Source organism: Wyeomyia smithii, chromosome 1, assembly GCF_029784165.1.
Source record: "Wyeomyia smithii strain HCP4-BCI-WySm-NY-G18 chromosome 1, ASM2978416v1, whole genome shotgun sequence".
Lineage (NCBI taxonomy): Eukaryota > Metazoa > Arthropoda > Insecta > Diptera > Culicidae > Wyeomyia > Wyeomyia smithii.
In genome coordinates, this window is record NC_073694.1 from 176,403,152 (window position 1) to 176,423,565 (window position 20,414).

A 20,414-nucleotide genomic window follows, 5' to 3' on the forward strand; every position below is an offset into this window, starting at 1 on the left:
TCCTGCCGGCGATAGTTTTACCGTCTGGAGTTAGGGGCAAGACACTGTTGATTTATTGCGAAATATTTCCAATATTCGATATTACCAAGTATTTATCGTTGCATTTTCAGGCCCTAGCCTACACGGTAAGAGTCGAAAACCCATTAATGGGTACTTTTTCAACCATTTCGCCAAAAAGTGAGCCAACCCATTTAGTGGGTAAACTCGATTTACCCATTAACGGGTAAACCGATTAAACCGAAATTTTACCCATTATTAAATAAACGGAAACTTTGTGATTATCACTCAAAAAAAATGAAAAAAAAGTGGAAGTGAAATCAATTATTTTTAATTATTTGCAAAAATGAATCTTATTTACGAAAACAGGAGTATTTTATCTGCTATCATCAATTGTCAGAATCGCTATTCTCTGCAACAAAGCCAATACCAGACGGAGAGTGAACATTCTAGACCTAATATAAAAAAATCTCACATTGTATACAATGTATAGTCCCTATAGGGACTATACTACTTTATTTTTAAGAGAAATATTTCGGTAATAATCTACGATATTGGTGAATATATTTTGATATTTATCGTTTATCTGTCACATTCATATCATTCCGACAGACTTCGACAATAATGCGCTGTCAAGGATTTGCCACGCTATGCTTTATTTTAACTCTAACTGATTAGGATCTACTCCAGCTAGCTGGCATCTCTATCTTATTTGCTTTGCTCCGTTAGGAGCTAACATCACTGCGAATCCGCAATTTGCGGGCCCCATTGACAGATGCTATGTTATGCGTATGAAAAGTGGCGGTGATATGCGATCTCGTTTACACACACGCTGAGATGTTTGTCCTCGAAACATGGCGGGATGCCAGCTAGCTGATCTACTCAGTTTGGTATTTTTATGCAAAATGTCAAAAAGTGAGTAATCAAGTACTGGACAATTGAGTAACATTAACCCAAATTTTCATAATTACCATGTTTACTCAGTTTTGAGTTATTATCTATGATGTTTACTCACCCCTGAGTATATATATATATATATATATATTTATATATATATATATATATATATATATATATATATATATATATATATATATATATATATATATATATATATATATATATATATATATATATATATATATATATATATATATATATATATATATATATATATATATATATATATATATATATATATATATATATATATATATATATATATATATATATATATCAAAAGTTTTCAACAGCAATATTATCGGTCTCCGAAGAACAATTGGTGTCGCTTTTTATTCGTTGGCTAGCAGTAAGTATCTGATCTGTCATCAAATCAATAATTTCTTAATCAATTAATAATTTCAGCCCAACATCAGTATTGCAGAGGATTTGAAAACACCTAAAAGATCTCTTCAAAATGAACAACCGCATGTTGTATGTTCTACGATGCCGTTTAAAGCCGGACTTTCATTCGTGATAACAAACGGAAACATTTGTATTGATGTACAGTGCTCAACAATCGATGCAATTTAAATCCTTCGCAGTATTAGGTGACGAATGATGACGGATTATCTGGCACAAAAACGTAAGTCACAGTTCACGGGCAACTGTCAACCGGTCGGGTACCGCATTCAATGAAGACACGGGAATGATTTAGTAAATTTTCTAATGTTTCGATGAAAAATAAATCTGTGTTTTTGATTGTTCTGAATTTATTTTATTTATTGAGTCAGATTTACAAAAAACAGAAATCATCAAATTTCCGTATTTAGGCAAACTGGGTAACTTGTACTCATTTTCGTCAATTTCTGGTTTGCATGAACAGAATAGATTCTACTCAGTTTTTGACGTATGACGCCCTTACTCAGAAGTGAGTAACCGAAAAAGTACCCTAATTAGGGTACCTCCACTTTTTTCAAAAGTGGGTGATATCTAACTCACTTTAGAGTAACAAAAAATGAGCGTGTATGTCTGAGGGTTACCGGAAAATCTGCATCTTTAGTACACTGAAAAAAAAATCACACGCTCATACCAAATGCTCTTTACACATGAATACCAATAAACCAACCCATTCGTTTTAACAGGTCGACCCATATCGATATTTAATGGAATTCAAGGTATTTTGGTGAGTTTTGGCAATTGACGCGTTTTAGCATTAAAATCTGAGTGTAAAAAGCTGTATTTTGGTATGCATGACATGGCAAACCGAAGTGTAAGACACTTGATTTTGTGCTGTGAAGTGAAACGCAAGTGCATTCCACTTAGATATGAAATGTTTCATCTATTAGCACAGAAGTAAGTGGAATCCACTTGGCAGTAACGTGTCGAGTTTTTATAGTGTATCCTAGAGTGTATCTTTAGAATCGAATGTGAATGTGAATGATTATAATTCATTCATTGAACTATCTGAATTGTATTCTTCGCACAAGTAATGTGCCTCAACAGGTATGTTTCAAACTTGGAATACATGGAATATATTTTGAGGATTTTTTATTTGCACGGTTTTTGCTTGCGAGATCTAGAATTTAATTTCTCTAGTGTTTTTAGTTAAGTGTAGACACTCCCGGAAACCATCATTCGTATCGCTGCATACTTTACTCGGTTCGTTTTTCTGTCAATGTTATAGCTCTTAATTTGACAGCATCGATTGCCTCTTTCTTTTCTAGTATTTTGTTGCCTGAAGCCACACGTGCGCTTTGCAAAGTAATAAGCGAAAATCATGGATAAATCCGTTGTTCTAGCTCGTGTAATCAAAGTACTCGGTCGTACTGGGTCCCAGGGTCAGTGTACCCAGGTGAAGGTGGAATTCATCAGTGAACAAAACCGTCAAATCATCCGCAACGTCAAGGGACCAGTGCGCGAAGGTGATATTCTGACGCTGCTTGAATCCGAACGTGAAGCCAGGAGATTGCGATAAAACGACCAGAATCTAAGGTGTAATTTAAAACTAATATATACTACTCGTTGAAGCGGATTAAAATGTTTCGATTGTTTTGTTACAGGTTACTTCCGATGAACTTCAACGCCGGTGATGAAAACAATTGATTACTGGCGAATAAAAATGTAAGAACAACGCTTGGAATTTCAATAAACGATGACAAACAATTCCCAAATAGGTTTGTAATCGGGCTTTATTCCATTATTTTTATCTGGAGCACAAAATATCAATCGGCTTTTGAGCTGAAGTATTGTTCGATTAGTTTGTGGCATTCAGCAACTGCGCTTAGTTTACTGACTTTAGCATTGAACCGTGTTCCCTTGCCTTTACCTTTACCCTCTAGTAGTTTACAAATGTTATCTCCAAGTTGTTCAATATCTTTCGGATTACCGAGCAGCAGCAGCTGTCCTTTACCACTTTCATCGCCGTTGGTCAAGAACAAAAAACAATCGGTTAGAGTGACTAGCCTCGCAAATACGTTAATGAAATCGGAATCATTTCCATCTAGACGATTAATGGCGTAAAATCGCGGCTTTGGGTCTATTTTGTTAAGTTTTTCTGCTTCTAGTGAGGCTAACTCAGCGGTAAGCTTTTTGGAAGTTTTTTGAGCTGATTTCAAAGTCGATTGTAGTTTTTCAATCAAATCTACATGCGAAGGCGGTCCACCATTCAACAGGTTAGTAAACTGAACTTCCCGCTCGTAGCATTCGGTTAGCTTCCGCAATACTCGTCCACCAACTAGGAAATGTACTAAACATTTGCTTTTACTTTTTTCAACATTGAAAAGTTTAATGACTTGTAATTGCGCTAAGTTCTTCACATGAGTCCCACAGCACATATTGCTTTCTATCCCATCAATGGTAACCACCCGTAGTGGACCGCAAACATCCTCCGGCAAACCACGGGTTCGTGTTAATCCCGATTTCAGCATCGGGTCATCCTGTTGGTAAACTTTCACGTTAACTGGTGTGCAGTCGACGATCAGCTGATTGCAGATTTGCTCGACTGTTTCAAGCTGTTTCCTCGAAACATCTTTAGCGTCTAGATCCACATAACAATCATCTGTACCAAGCCACCAGGAACGAGTATTGAAACCAAACTCTCTATCAAATATTGCGGTAATCAGATGCTGTCCCGAATGCTGCTGCATATGATCAAACCTTCGATTCCAGTTCACCTTCTGTGTAACTTGATCCCCAACCTGGAACGGCTGCTCCTCTCCCTCCAAGAAATGGATTGCATCAGCTCCTTGTCGAAAAATAACATTCACTGCATGCTCGTTTAGCCAACCACGGTCTGACGGTTGACCGCCTCCCTCCGGAAATAGTACGGTGTCTTCGAAGACTACATTGAAACCACCATCGGTTCGTTCGCAGGACACACATTTGGAGCTATACTCTTTCAGGAAGCTGTCCTCCTGGCACTTGAAAACCATATTTGACCAATTTTACGCCTGCCTTATGCACAAACTTACGCTGTGCTTTGTTTCCGTCACTTTGAACGCTTCCGGTGTAATTTTGTTTTTCTTATTTTTGGCTCAAGAGCTGGTTATTTTCGTTATTTTATATTTCATCTTATCTCTGGCTATCACAAGCAGAGATGCCAGACTTTTTTTTGGCAAGTCTGTATAAGTCTGTATACCGCTGCGAAAAAAAGTTACCGATACATTGAAACCTAATTATTTGTCGACCTGTCAGATTGTTTTGTTTTATTGCTTGTTTTGATTGTTCTTTTTCGAGTCTATCATAGTTGGTCGATTAATCGATAACTTATTTATCTTTTAAATCTAAGTAACACATAGAAGTAAGTCTTTCCCGTGATAAAAATCGTCGTTCGTCGTAATGTAGCTAAACTGATACATGATGGCAGAAGTCTCGCGGTTATAAAAATAGTACCTTCAAGGTTTGGGGCATTTTAAGCAATTCTTCAACGTTGGATATTGCTCCGAATAGAACAAACGGTCTTTTCACCAATATAACCTGCATGGCAATCGATCGAGACAATCAGCTGTTTGTTACTGAGGGCGAAACAGGCAGATTAGTTCCCACGGGGCCGATAAAAACTCCTATAGCCTGACTCGATTCCCGTTGTCATGATTTCACTCTCAAAAACGCAAGATTAATATGTTCAGCAAAGTGTTCAGTTCCTAGTTCACTTTTTCCAGCAACGGCTACAGTGACTTTTGGTTTTTGTGTTCGTTTTTTTTTTGTGTATACTGGTAAAACCATTATGTAGAATATCAGATATCTGTGTAATATCTGTATTATACTAAATGTCTGTATAAAATCTGTAGGCTTATGCGTGTCTGTATCGCAACACAAAAAGTCTGTATAATACAGATTTGTCTGTATATCTGGCATCTCTGATCACAAGCCGCAAATGACAAACACCGCAAACAGCCAACGCCACTAGCGGACAGCAGCGTCATCAACAAATAAACAAAACGTAGAACTACGTGAACAATAAAACACAAATTTTTGTACAAACACTAGTAATTATGACGTTAAAATTACATTTTCGTGAACCACAAATTAAGAGCTTTCGATTGATCTATATATCATCGTTGTCCGATTCATTTAAAGAAAAATCAAGTTTCAAGATGGCTTGACTCAGTTTTTTGAAAATTTCTCGGAAACCACTTAACCACAAATTACCATAAATTGGATTTCAAACTCACAAATTAACCACTAAATATTGGTGATAAAAGAATTAAAAAAAATTACTTTGTCAAGCCATCTTGATATATGCCCACTGCGACCATTATTTTGACCTTTTGTAGTAAAAAAAAAATATTTATATATTTTTCAGCTGGGTAACTCTCTCAGCTTTAATTTATTTTTACCATTGAGGACATTTTTCGAAAAACCGAAGCTTCTGAGCCCTACCGCTAAACGAAATTCGAAGGCCTAGTTTCCCCATAACTTCTGTTGGTTCCAGCTTGAGAATTTCTATTCTTCAGAAAGTCTTTTTTTTTTTTGAAAATTTGTTTCCTGAGTTAACATAGATGTTTTCCAGTACCGCAAAAGTGTACAGCGCATCGTTTCTATGTCTGTCTCCTGCATCTTCAAAATTGAGCTTTATAGACATAGTTGTCCCACGACTTTCAGTTTATATATCATGGCATTGTTGTGATAAATACATCAAATCGCCAAAAGCATGCGAACTTTAACAAACCCGTACCCGATGTTGTCGTATCATATTCACTAACCGATCTAAAAACAGGCGAAATGGTGCCCATCGCTGATGGCAATAAATCGTACATACCTTTGATGATGAATATGATATTCTTTGCTCGATCAAGACAAACGAAAACCTAAGAAACCAATAAAAAGACTCTATTTTTCGAACTGAATTTCTATTTTTAACAACGGCTTTTTCCCGTTAACACGCAAGTTCATTAAGCAGACAGTATATGAAGTAGAGTGAACGAAAATTAAGCGAACTGGAAATATATCATATTTCCAGTTCGCTTAATTTTCGTTCTCTCTACTTCATATACTGTCTGCTTAATGAAAAAGACTCAAATTAACTAATGAGGTGTAGAGAATAAAACTTATTCGGATATTTTTGTATTTCAATTACGAACATTTAACTATCCCCAGTTGAACGTGTATCGAGTGCTATTCCTTACAGCACTTTTTTACCAGTGTTTGAGATGTCTGTCAGTTGCGGGTGTTGCTTCTTCTTTTTCTTAAAAATACCCTGCATTCTAATTTTTTTTTGAAAGGACAATATATGTACATATAATCCCATAGCCGAATTTATGATTATGGGGGCCCAGGGCCCAGTTTTAAGTTGGGGCCTCACAATAAAACAAAACCGTGTTTTTTATTCATCGTACGAGTTAAAATCATTTATTTATTATTGAAAAGTTACCAAAAATTTGTTAGAATGTTTTATTACGAGTTTGTTTTCGCAGAGAACTTATTAATTAAATAATCAACATTCAACTCCTTCAGAATATCGTACTTGTTACTTAGCAATGCCAAATTTGACAGCCTTTCATTCTTCATAGTCGTACGCAACCTATTTTTAATCAGTTTCATCTTTGAAAGAGACCTTTCCCTAGTTGCGTTCGAGATCATTAGACTTAAATAAATCCGCAACTCAATTTCAGCGTTTACAAATACATTTTGCATATTGTTGATCATAATCACATTGTATAAATGGAATTCAAATGAACTCTCGACTACTTTGCGATAAGGTCGTATGTCTAAACGTAAACAAAACGAGTGAGAGTTATATCCCTTGTACCTACTTCACAAGCACAAATCATCTCTCACTCGTTTTGTTTACGTTTAGGCATACGAAGTTATCACAAAGTACTCCTATTCTCTGGACTCTGAAATTGCTTAAGGCTCTAATACACTCTTTGACCAAGCGTCAAATATTTGTCACTTTTTGACAGATAAAAATTTGGTCAAAGATAATTGTTTGTCACTCTCTAATTGTTACATGGGACAAACACGGGCAAACAACAACCATGATGTCAAATAAATTTAACCATTATGTCAGAAGGTCAAATATTTGACCATTGGACAAAGAGTGTAATACAGGCTTTAGCAAACGAAAAAAGCTGAACTAACTAGTGATGGGAATTATCGCCCAAAACGGACATCGATAACAATCGCCATCAGGCGGGGGCCTAGTGTGGTTGGTAACGTCTCCGCCAACCACGCTCGACGCCTGGGTTCGAATCCCACCGCCGACATAGGTGTCGATGGTTGTGAGGTGGCGTGATCCACTCACAACCAACCCAACTGGTCTAGATTCAATTCTAGCCGACACCGGGAGATTTTCTGAGGCGAAAAATCTCTGGGATCACGCCTTCCATCGCATGAGGAAGTAAAGCCGTTGGCGCCGGTCCGTTAATAAACGGGTCGTGAGTTAGGGTCCTGGGTGTGGAGTCGCCTCCCTGGGCGTCGGTGATTGGCCACAACAGTGGCGGAACTAGACCGACGGAAAATTAGCGAGAATAAAAAAAAAAAAAAACAATCGCCATGGGGGACGAAAACATGCGTGTAGCCATGTTTTCAAGCTCTTTCTTCGTTTTTTTATGAATTCCTCCTAACTTTCTCGCGACAAAATTGTTGGAATAGATCTTGCGCTTCAAGTTTGCCCAGAAATTCTCGATGGGAAGCAGCTGGGGGACATTGGGCGGATTCACCGACTTCGGTACCACATCGATATTCAGCCGCTCCATCTCCTCCAACGATCGCTTCGATCAGTTGGCCGACGTCAAATCTGGCCAGAACACCGTGTCTTCGCGCTAATGGTATTTCTTGATAAACGACGCAACTTCTGGCAGGCACTTCGTACTACATATAAATTTTCCCGTTCACGGCTAGCCCGGAGCGAAAGAAGAGCAACTTTGACATCGCCTTCTCGCTGATTGTCAGCCACAGCCGCATCTTCTTGAGGAACTTGGCCTGTGAAATAAACTTTACCTCGGTGCTCACTTCCTTCGTGGGGGAGGTAAAATACGAAGAGCCCTGCTAGTCGTTGCCATCCAGGGTGAGATAGGTCTAGTCGTCCATCACCACTGTCACGTCGCGATTCGCCGGGAAAATCGACTTGACCATCTTATTCAACCGCTGTCGCTGCGTCATTGCCTGCAGCTCCGAGGCCAGTGGATGAGACTGCCGCTTTCTGACATGTATGTCCATGTTCTCCAGATACTTTTTCACTGTTTTAGCGCATGCACCAACCTCCCGGTCAAGTGCACGCAGCGATTTAGCCACTTTTCCCTCGGCCTTCCTCTTCAGCATCCTTTGAAGCTTTTTGTCGATCAGGGTCGTTGGCCGTCCGGAACCGGGCTTTGTTTCGATGCTCTGATCGTTGTCCAATAGTGTCAAGATGTTGTAGATGTCAGAACGGGCATACCCGGCGTCCACAAAGTGCCACATGATGTCCGTTTTTGACGCGGCGGGGTACCGTTCTTTGAACGCGCACACTTCTGAACGGAGTGGCTTCACTTTTTTCGCTAACACGTTTGACTGATAGATCTGTCAAATTTTTTTTGCTACGTCATAGGTTACTATGATTAATGATGCATGAGTAGTTCTGTCAGTGCGATTAAAGGTAAACCCATGAAAAAGCGGAAATTTTTGTCCATTTTTTCCCCCGCAAACGATATTCGTCAAATGTAATTTTGCTATGTAAATCTGTTAAAAACAGAGACAGTGATGGCCCAAACAGAATGGATACGTTTGCATTGCGTTGACGTTAATTTGACAGTAAGTGTATGGGCTAACTGTCAAATTGCCGCAAACGCAGCCGCAACGTATCCATTGTGTTAAGGCCTTGTATGACAAATCTTACGTTACTGGGAAAAAAAATTCAAACAACCGGACGAGTTTGTTTTGAAAAGTCTTCGGGTTTCAAGCCGGGAGTGCTTTCTACGGAGTAGTTTCAAGCCGAAGTTCGTTTTGAAGGTTGTATAATAAAGGAAATAATTGAAGCATGCAAAATTCTGTCAATTTTTAAATGGCCAAACCTTTACGAAAAATGAATCAGTTTTGACAAACCAGGTTTCATATTAGTGGAAAACTGTCCTAGTTTCCTAGTATTACTTGAGATTTCCGAAGTGTGTTCCAAACTGTACATTTTTGCAATGGGTAGAACTTTTTCTGACATTCTGTTTCAATCAGGTTTATATGTTGTCAATAAATCAGAATTTATTTCGAGTTCATTGGTAGCCAAAGATTGAAAATTAACCAAGGAATCATCGAGGTATAGGTCTAAGGCAAGGTGATGGTCTCTCGTGCCTACTGTTTAACATTGCCCTGGAAGGTGTCATTAGAAGAGCGGGGATTAACACGGGTGGCATGATATTCCAAAAGTCGGTTCAACTGTTTGGTTTCGCCGACGATATCGACATTGTGGCTCGGACCTTTGTGAAGATGGCGGATACGTACATCGGACTAAAGGCTGAAGCCAAACGGATTGGACTGGTCATCAATGCATCGAAGATGAAGTACATGAAAAGAAGGGGTTCACGAGAGGACAGTGCTAACCTCCCACTTCGAGTTCGAATTGGTGGTGATGAAATCGAGGTGGTTGATGAGTTCGTGTATCTGGGCTAACTGCCGACAACGATACCAGCAGAGAAATTCAACGGCGCATTATGGTACGAAGTCGTGCATACTTTGGTCTCTGGAGGACGCTCCGATCGAGTAGAATTCGTCGCCGCACCAAGTTAACCATCTACAAGACGCTGATCAGACCGGTAGTCCTTCACGGGCATGAGACATGGACTATGCTTGTGGAGGACCAACGCGCCCTTGCGGTCTTCGAGCGGAAGGTGTTGCGTACCATCTTCGGTGGACTACAGATGGAAAACGGAGTGTGGAGAAGGCGAATGAACCACGAACTGCAGGAGCTGCTTGGAGAGCCATCTATCGTCCACATCGCTAAGATAGGCAGGTTGCGGTGGGCTGGGCATGTTGTAAGGATGTCAGACGACAGCCCAGTAAAGATGGTTCTTGAAACCAATCCGTCAGGGACAAGACGGAGAGGTGCACAGCGGGCAAGGTGGATCGATCAGGTGGTAGACGACCTGCGGGCCCTACGCAGACTGCAGAGCTGGCGAACTGTAGCCATGGACCGAGTGGAATAGAGAATACTCTTACGTACAGCAAAAGCCACACCACGGCTTGGGACTGTTTGGTAAGGTAAGTATCATCGAGGTATGAATTTATTAAGCATGGGTGTTGATTTTGGCGGTTTTTTCCCTGTTGGGTACTAATTTTCTTTGAACTTGCAGCACTCTAGCAGAATTTAATCGAACATTGTGGGTGTGTAGGTCTTATTCAACCAAGCAACTTTGCAAACTTGCGATTGAAAATTTATCTGGATTAACATTTAAAAAGGTCAGATTATTTTCACGCGGATTTTCTCTGAAAGGTTATTTATGCAGATTTTCAAATTAACGTGGTTTTAGAATCCAATATTTTTGTTCCAAAGCTTTCCCGCTTAGCCAAATGTTGAATGTCCAGGAGAAATTAAACAAAAGGAATTTCCCGCTTAGTAAATGCCAGACGCCCAGTAGAACTCGAACAACCACGCTCGACGCCTGGGTTAGAATCCCAACACCGACATAGGTGTCGATGGTTGTGGGGTAACGTGATCCACCCACAACCAACCCAACTGGTCTAGGTTTAGTCCTAGCCGACATATCAAACTTTAGGTTTTTGCAAAACAACATTATTGGCGATCGGTATTTGGCCACTTGGGCGTGTTTTGGCCACTACTGGCCGAGTTCCGGAAATCGGTTCTGGGAATGGTTTCGAGACCTAGCTTGCGGCATATCAAAAAACTCGGACAGGAACGGCCATTAGTCGTCTTAGTGGCCGAATGTCGATTGTTAATAGTGTTCTTTTGCAAAAACTTAAAGTTTGATATGTCGCAAGCTAGGTTTCGCTGCCTTTTGTAATCTAGCCTGTGTCTCTGGAAGGGTACTCACCCTACGGTTCCCCTCGATAAATCCGGAACAACGTATAATTTTGAAATGTCTCCTACTGCCCCAAAAACTATGATAAATTTGTGATCTTTCGAAAAAGGTTTGATTAAAATCGGTTCAGATCTTGCGGAATGGCAGGTAAAAGAATTTTCATTTTTCGGCTCCGGAGGGTCGGGTACGCAAGTGTCAATGAAGATGTGATGTGTAGGCACTTACACTTACATTTCTGTAAGATCTGTCGGATTGAAAAGATCTGCTCGATGGTGGCCCGCTTGGTACAGGCCCACAAACCTCCTGGTAAAAGGTAATAGACGATGGAACAGGATCTGTGAGAGTATTTTGTAGGCAGCGTTGATAAGCGAGATACCGCAGTAGTTTCTTGTAGATGTGGCAGACGACTCCTTGCATCCGCTCGTCTGGCAGTTTTTCCTCCTCCCAGATCCTGGAAATGACCCATTGCAGTGCTCTAGCAAGCGCCGCTCTTCCATGTTTTAAAAGCTCGCTCGGCAGTCCGTCTTTACCTCCGGCTTTGTTGTTCTTCAGCTTCCCGATCTCACGAAGAACTTCATTAACATCGGGGGCTGGTACTTGATCATCTGCTACTGGTGCTCCTAGGTCAGTTTCTGCTCCGCTTTTGTTTACTGTATCACCATTCAGGTGTCCATCGAAGTACTCCTTGCAGCTGTCGACTACCTCGTTGGCATCCGTGAGAAGGTTCCCATCCACGGCGTTGCACATGTCGGCTTGCGGCGCATAGCCTCTGCAAGACTGGTTTACCTTCCCATAGAACTTCCGCGTATCACTGGCACGGTGCAGCTGCTCCAGCTCCTCATATTCACAACCCTCTTGCTGGCGCTTCTTTCGTCTGAGAATCGCGGTCATGTTGTAATAGCCTTGTTTTCTTTCGTTGACCTGCCTAGGTACATCGCCCCGGTCCGATTCTTCTCGTTCATCGCTGCCTCACATTCCCCGTCGGCTTCGAGCTGTTGCGCATATTCCTCCTCAGCTGCTTGATGTTGAGTCACTAAATTTGGCGATGTCGCGCGTGGTTTACGGTCGATAACTTGAGCGCAAAGATACCGCAACTAGTTAGTGGTCCGAGCCAATATCCGCACCACGATTGGTGCGTACGTTTGTAATGTCTGATAACAACCGACCGTCGATGGTTTGCCGTACGTTGGTTTGGTGATCTCCAGGTGGTTTTGTGGATGTCCTTTCGGGAATAAAGGTACTTCGAGCTGCTAGTCCTCGGGAAGCTGCGGTAGTATTCTGGTAGTACTGTGCCCTGCGGCCACAAATCCTCCGTACCTTCTCTTTTCTGGCAAAACTCCTGGAGCGCAACGATGTCGACGTGACGGGGTTCTAGCTGATTCAACAGAAACCGGTTGCCACTAGGGGCGTTCAGCGATCATGTACCGTTCCATGTACTGAGCTTCCAATCATCGTCCTTTTCTCGGCGCCTATGTCGTTGCCGATTGTTCCGGTCCGTATGCAATTGTTGATTGTTCGTTGTGGTTTAATTTCGGCATGCTGCCTTACTAGGGCTGCGGATGCCTAGTCTCGCGACAGGATCAGACGTTGTTTGAGCCGCCCAGACGCTCAAGCAAGCTGCCCTCCTAGGAGAACAACTCCTCCTTCTGCTGGGTATTCCACTTAGGACCACACTAGGGTCTGTTTTAGGCCACCTGATACGGGTGTACTGTTGGTACGCACTGCCCAACCGTTTTTATAAAAATACTAGAAATATTTTTTCTAGTTCTGTTCATTGGTTTTCGAATAATTCCGAAATTTCAAACACACGTTTAGTTATACCACTAATGCAGATTTATTGATATTTTGTGTTATGTTATAACCGGCGAATCACCAGAAATCAGTTATAATAAATTATATTTTACACAAATATTTATCTGTTACCATAATTCGAAAATAAACCATATAGACTCATTTACTATAATTTCGTTATTAGCACTATCCTAAAACACACTTGTACGTGAACGTGATGCATGATAAGCCAATTATTTGGGATTCACAATTATCTTCATATTACGGTAAGTGGTGTTATCATGGGAACGTTTCATTTTTACTTCAATATTTGTCTGGATCGAGCTAAGTAGTTCAAGCTCGGCTCAGCCATGTCCCTTACATATATTATCGTGATTCCATGAAGACTCATAAGCGATCTGCTTGATTCGAAATCCGTCAAATAATATCTAAGTAGTTTATATTTTTAATTTGAAAATAGTACTATAAAAAAAAATTTTTTTTTTTCCTTTAAAATTTGTTCCATTTTTATCAATTAAACTAATTTAATATTTCATTATTGAAAACAAAAAAAATACATTTTTTACTTATAAATATCAAAAAAGGATTTGCAAAATATATATTTTCGACGAAAGAAAACAATCAACAATCTGCTTCTTTGTAGCATCTCTGTTCGGTCCAGCGAACGTTTCAAAATCCGATCGCTGGATGCTGATGTGGAATATCGCACTCTCCAACCGTAACTCGGTACATTGCCATCTCACTAATTCCATGATAGTGTACGAACGCGGCCACTAATACCAGGACATGGAAAATTTGATGTGATTGAAACTGTTATGATGAGAAAATGAAGCAATTGAGATACATTAAAAATAAACCACTAGCGAACAGAGGCTACCCAAATATCACATTTTCCAGGAAACCATCGCTCGGGCACCCGAAGTGCGTAGAATAGAGCACCTAAGATATACAGCAGTCCCATAAGAATCAGCCATCCGAGACTGGCCTGAGATATTTTACTAAACCAACCCTCCATCAGGACGTAATGAATGGCTGGAATAATACCGGATAGACCGAAGCTCATGAAGACTCCTAGCGTAATGAATTAATAAAAAATAAAAACAAATTAATTAGATATTTTATGATTTTCCCGGGAGCATACTTACCTGCACGCAATGGTCTGAGATTCGGTTGTGAAAATTTATCCCACAAAGAAGTGATGATTGATGTCATTCCAAGTACAATAACAACCGTCAGATATATCAGTTTGTGCTTGTAGTGACAATAGAATCCATAGTATAACCAGGGTACGAATGAACCCATGATTAGTAGTGCGATTCCGCAATAGTCTAGTCTGTTGAAAAAAGAATCAGAAAGATCATAAGATAAAACAATTTGGGGACCGAATTCCGCATACGTACTTGGAGAAAAGCTTGCCAACCATCTCTGAGTGGCAACAAAGCGTGTGGAAGACAAACGAAAATCCGAGACAAACTATCGCACCGACGAAGAACGCCATGAAAATCAATTTTTCCTGGAGTTCCATTTCAAATGATGGCCGCGTCATGAAATATGTTGCCACCCCGATAAACATTACACATCCTAGTAGGTGAGTCCAAATGTTGCCGGTTTCGGTATGGATACGAAAAATCGACTTAAAGCAAGCGCTGAAGGAGGGCAGCGGCGGTCGATGACCTTTATGTAGGAAATCGTTGTCTTGCAACCATGATGGTAGATGCTTGAAATGGCACACCTTCCACGATGCTTCCCACACTTTACGGACAAACTCTTCCGCCTGTTCGGCAGCGTTATGAGCTAAGGCTCCAAGGTCGATTTCATCCGAGAGTACACCCGCCTTTAACACCTCCGTCATTTCTGCTTCCAGCAACTGAGTATCCTCCGGGGTGGAAGGCAACGGACAGCCGACTCCGTCGTCTTCCTCTTCTTCCAGTTCGTCATCGTCATCCAGTAGGTCTATGTCTTCCGATGCGAGAGAATCTTCCTCCTCCGGAGCCCAAACGCGGCGCTTACGGATGGTGTAATCAGCTCCCACAACATTCAGTATGTCATCGTCCGGGAGTGGCCGTCTTTGAAAAACTGACAGCGCATCAAGAGGAACATCACTTAGAATGGCCTCATCGAGCTCGAAACGTGATGTCATCTGTAGAAACAAGTAATTTATTAGAGAAGCGATATCAGTACATCATGTTATTCAAACAAAACGACGAAAATACATTTGGAAGTGATCAGAAGCATGTGCCACGCGTTCAAGAAAAGTACCGGCCAACTTCGATTTCCCTTTGCATTTTTACTGTATGCTATTCATGCTATCAGGGCTATTACCCGTATTAGCATATGTTCGTCCAAAGTTCCAAATAATAAGTCTGGACGCCTTCCCGGGCGTCGGTGATTGCCACTAACAAATGGCGGAATCAGACCGACAAAATTAAACAATGAAATTGATTTGTTCTAGCTTACAACCTTGAGAATTTTCTATGATAATCAAGTTATAGCTAGCAAATTTAACACTCTTGTTCTTATTTATCTTGAAATTCCTTCCACCAAGAATATTCGTGTTAGCCCATGAATGAATATACCTAAATGGAGATAATTTTTTTCTGTTGGGATAGGTTGTGTTGTATGCATGGTAAGACCAATACCAACTACACCCACTACTCAAATTTACGTTAAGCCGACTGTCATGATTTTTCTATTATCTCATTATGTATAATATGTTACATACTTGATTGTTGACCAATTTGCCTTTTGTTCCTAATCTAACCAATGTTTTTGTTCAAATTGTTGTCGTGTTTAAGTAATTAAGTAGAGAAGCCATATTTTCTTAACCTTTATTAGACCGTTAACAATGAAAGCGATGCTTATTGATCACTGAGATGATGCAAAGGGCTCACGTAATACAGTCAGAAGTTTACATTTAACCTACGAATGTTACGTGCATGCCATGCAAACATGTTTGCTTTGCGTTATCAGTATACTTTCAACGAATATATTGATAACCCGTTAACCTGAAGTTCCACAGTTCGTAGCCGGTATCTTCGCATTTAAGCTCAACGATTATCACTCTTTTGTGACACATAATGTATGTACCTATATAATAAAACTCGCATTCAGAGCAGAGGCCACGTGATATCGGTGCGCGAACCAATTTGCAAAGCTCAATCATGGCCATGCAGGCAATCAATGCATCGGTAATTCATTCAGTAGTCGGAAAGAATATTAAACGTAGTTAATCTAATAATTTTGTTGCGTTTGAGAAGTTATTTCTTGAACATTCAGAAACAATGCCTAAAATGCGTTTTTGAATAAATTTGAAAGTGATTCAAAAAACAAGCTTTAGCATTTAGTTTAGGTTTTGTTTCACTTATCGAGTCCTATTGGAAACAAGAAAGAATATTGCATAATTTATTCACTCAAACAACTTGAACTCACTCAAGTATAAAGCTAAATGTATTGCGCAAATTGAAATAGTTAGTTTCTTTTTCTCGCAGCTAAGCATATAACATATCAATAATTAAAAAAAATTGCTTGTCCAGCTGAATCGCACTTTATTCCAGTTAAGAAAATGCGTACAACGCTGTTGAATGTCACAGTTCCTGAAAGATCCACTATCGATTTCAGCTAACCGATCAACCAATGAACGACTCAGTAGACAAAGCCCTTCACTGTTAGATTGTTACAGGAAGCAACAAATATTCCCCTTTTATAGATTGGAATTTTAGGAACCAATACTCCAAGTGTTACGTGATTTCTATAGACACATTTGGGCTTCACTTCACTTTTTATTTATCAGTCCTGATTACGAAACTCAATCAGTCAAAGCACTATGAAGGTAGAGATCGAACCTTTTCCTTTTTTTTCCTCAATTCGGAGCGTTTCCGATCGACAAAAGTGTGCAATTCGAAAAGAAAATAACAGAACCAGTCAGCAGGGAAAAATCGATCCATGCACGATTGGCTCAACACACTCTCAAAACGCGTACACGTAATACGACACATACACGATAAAGAGAACAATGACAACAAAACGTCATTTTTTGGCAACCCTATTCCGCACTTTGGTTCCGAGATGCCAGATTTGAAAATATGTTCTAGTCTAGGGACAAGACACTACCCGGTCAACATTGAATGTAACACAATGTTGCTGTTCTGTAACACAAAAGTAACATTGTTAAGTTACAAAGTTATCTAATTGCAACATAACTGTTACTAAAAAAATGATAACATTGTTATGTAACAGTATTTAACGTAACTGCAATGTCACAAAAATGCTGTACTTGTAATGTAACGAAATATCCTTTTGGTAATGCAATTGTTACGTTGCGATTGTTATTAATTATGCACATTTCAAGATTATCGAAATGTTACGTAACATTTATCTAATTTCACGCCTCCTATTTTGTATGGAGTCGGTGTCATTGCGCCGCGTGTGTATTTGGGCCTTAAGATTGATGAGAAAATTCATGTGTCGTTGATTTTTTAGTGCAAAAAGTTACATTATAGCTTATTTGCTCAAAACTTGATGCAATACGGTATATTGAATACAACCATTCTGTGGAAAATTCTTGGGGGCTAAAAAATTCCTTGTGTGAAATGGGAGCGCTCTTTGCGACATTTGAAAGCTCTTGTATCCGAAAGCGAAATAAAACAATTTTTGGCGATGATTTAATGTTATTAAAATGAGCAATACAGAAATGGACTAAAAACATTTTGTTTTGCTTTGCTGGAAGAAGTTTGCGTTGAGGCTGTGGTTAAGATTTTCAACACATTAGTTCGGAGAGTCAATCTCCCTTTAAGTGATCTTTTTAGTTGTATTTGTTTTTTTTTTTTGTTACGATACTATACTACACAATTAAAAAAATAAGCGTTAACCGCTTTGGATATTTTTTCCAATAAAAAATTAAGAAGAATAGAGCCCCTCTAAGATTTTTTTTAGTTGCGCCTATGTGAAAATTATCCTACAAAAAAAAACAATATCAGCAAAAGAAAAACTTTACTAATATGTACTTAATGATAGTTTTCCTCACTGATAACTATAAGTAGTTACTGATGGTATTCCCATCCCAAGCATAGTGCATTCTTCATTTCGCTTACGCCCATTACCAATGTGGCTTCAGTCGCTGCTGGTGATGCGACATGCAAATAGTCGCAAGATAGTTCTGATTGTGCAACTCGAGTGCCAACTTTTACTAACCAGGACTTCACTCTAAACAAATCAAACTGAGCAGCTAATTGAAATCGTGTGTAATACTCTTATCTATCCCTCTCGCGATGGCTGTTCATTGCAACAATTAAAATATATAAGGGAACAAGTAGTGTAGTGTAAAGAATATTCACGGTCTTTTTACACGATTTTTTTTCACTTCTTTTACGCGAATTCTGGAATTTACGCGGTTTTCGGAATTCACGCGGATTTTTCAGAGTTTTTCATTTTCAAATCGCTTATTTAGACCGCCCGAAAAGTTTACTTAATACAATTAGGTACTAAAGGTTTACTGATTTGGCCTAACATGTTTATATTTTTCCTTGATATTTAGCTCGATCTACAGGGAAATAGCACTGCTATTGATTCTTTTTCGAAAGTATTCAGAAATCTTTAAAAACTTAGCAAATAAAGATTTTTTGAAGCTTATTGCGGATATATATATATATATATATATATATATATATATATATATATATATATATATATATATATATATATATATATATATATATATATATATATATATATATATATATATATATATATATATATATATATATATATATATATATATATATATATATATATATATATATATATATATATATAACAATGTTACACAAAGCAGGAAATAATCATCTAATTTGTTATGTAAATTAGATGATTATTACCTACATTAATGTAGTTACATAACATCAATATAAGTATTGTTACGTAACAAAAATAATCATGTTACATAACGTTACATTGCTTTAATATGTTACCGTTATGTTTTCATACTAGTAAAAATACAGTGTCTATATACGTTAGTGAATAATTTGTGACGTGTCACCATCGTATTATTGTAATCAGGGATACCAGATATGCAAATTTATCTGAAAATGATGATTTTTAGAATCCGTGTGAAGACTTTTTTTGATTTGTCGATATTTGCAGTTTTTTCGGAGAGCAGATTTCATATTGAATTTAAATTTAATATTGAATATTGAACTTAAATTTCATAATAAATTTTCAGAGTAGAATTAAATGGAAATATTACCTCTTCTCAATATTTAAAAACAGGTAACATCGATCAGCTCAATAGCATCAAACAGCGAATTCAAAAAGATTTTTTTGTCAAACTTGGTCTACATGTCGACAAACCGCACGCTGGCTTCGGCAGTAGCAATAACGGTGTTACAGCAAGACGTTTTTTCCAATGCAGAATTTTCTTTGGAGATAACAGGAGTCGATTTAAATTTAATCTAGCGATTTCAGACGCTGCTAGCAACGATTTCGAGTGGTGAAAGAATTGATGCATCAAAATTTAAGTCCAACGCTACCGTTCATTATTACCTACGTAAAATTGTATGGATGTTCAACAACAGTACACAAATTACTAATTCAAGGATGTGAAATAATCGTTTAATCTTCGAGTCTCATTGACAAACTTTCGGAAGGATCCCAGGAATGCATGAATAAAGCAATCCGGAAAACACGAGAAAATTAATGCCTAGAAAGGATCACGTGAGAGAACTATCGGTGACATGTTTCGTGAGCTGCTAATTGCGTCAGATCCGGTAGTTTCGTGTTTTAGACACAATAACAAATCGAAAAGCACTTTCACATAAGAGGTGGAAGATTTAGTAATTTTCAGTCATGATGATACTGACGATGACGGGTAAAATGTTAAAACCTAATGCAATGGTTTGAAAACTTAATATTCATGTCAATTTAATATAATTATATGTTTTATTTTACCTTGTTTGCACACCTGAACGTAAGCCAATTAAGTTCTTCTAGAACAATTGAATGAAACTACTAACTACTTCTGTGAAACAACGTAACTTTCACAAATCACCATGCGCCTTCATTCAAACTATTTTATTTTCAATTAAAATTTTTGTTCAGCGAGGCAGAAAGGGGCAAAATGGGACCTTAATATTCGAAAAGTAGAGAAAATTTCCTATGAAATGCATACTATGCGACCTGTGGGAACCGATGGGTCAGATCGTACAGCACACGTTTGCGCAAAAAAACAAGTTTTTTTCAGAC

The 20,414-nt window shown here is 38.9% G+C and overlaps 3 protein-coding genes across 5 annotated transcripts; 1 reads left to right on the forward strand and 2 right to left on the reverse strand.

Moving 5' to 3' along the window:
* The first annotated feature begins 2,648 nt into the window (after positions 1-2,648).
* On the forward strand, positions 2,649-3,070 carry LOC129724183 (40S ribosomal protein S28). The gene is made up of 2 exons (XM_055678871.1): positions 2,649-2,931; positions 3,000-3,070. The coding sequence occupies exon 1, from the start codon at positions 2,717-2,719 to the stop codon at positions 2,912-2,914; it is 198 nt and encodes a 65-aa protein (XP_055534846.1). The 5' UTR covers positions 2,649-2,716; the 3' UTR covers positions 2,915-2,931; positions 3,000-3,070.
* Positions 3,071-3,110: 40 nt separating this feature from the next.
* Positions 3,111-4,933, reverse strand: LOC129724177 (alanyl-tRNA editing protein Aarsd1-A). The gene has a single exon (XM_055678858.1). The coding sequence runs from the start codon at positions 4,368-4,370 to the stop codon at positions 3,162-3,164; it is 1,209 nt and encodes a 402-aa protein (XP_055534833.1). The 5' UTR covers positions 4,371-4,933; the 3' UTR covers positions 3,111-3,161.
* An 8,264-nt stretch (positions 4,934-13,197) lies between these two features.
* On the reverse strand, positions 13,198-17,178 carry LOC129717446 (adiponectin receptor protein). 3 transcript variants are annotated; one of them, XM_055667339.1, is made up of 5 exons: positions 17,021-17,178; positions 14,579-15,318; positions 14,324-14,511; positions 14,056-14,249; positions 13,198-13,988 (listed from the first exon to the last, which is right to left on the reverse strand). In XM_055667339.1, exons 1-5 carry the CDS (start codon positions 17,171-17,173, stop codon positions 13,848-13,850), a joined length of 1,416 nt encoding a protein of 471 aa, XP_055523314.1. In that variant the 5' UTR covers positions 17,174-17,178; the 3' UTR covers positions 13,198-13,847. The 3 variants fall into 3 exon arrangements, with proteins under 3 accessions (XP_055523314.1, XP_055523318.1, XP_055523317.1); XM_055667343.1 differs by lacking the exon at positions 17,021-17,178 and adding an exon at positions 16,266-16,310; XM_055667342.1 differs by lacking the exon at positions 17,021-17,178 and adding an exon at positions 15,901-16,059.
* Positions 17,179-20,414: the final 3,236 nt, after the last annotated feature.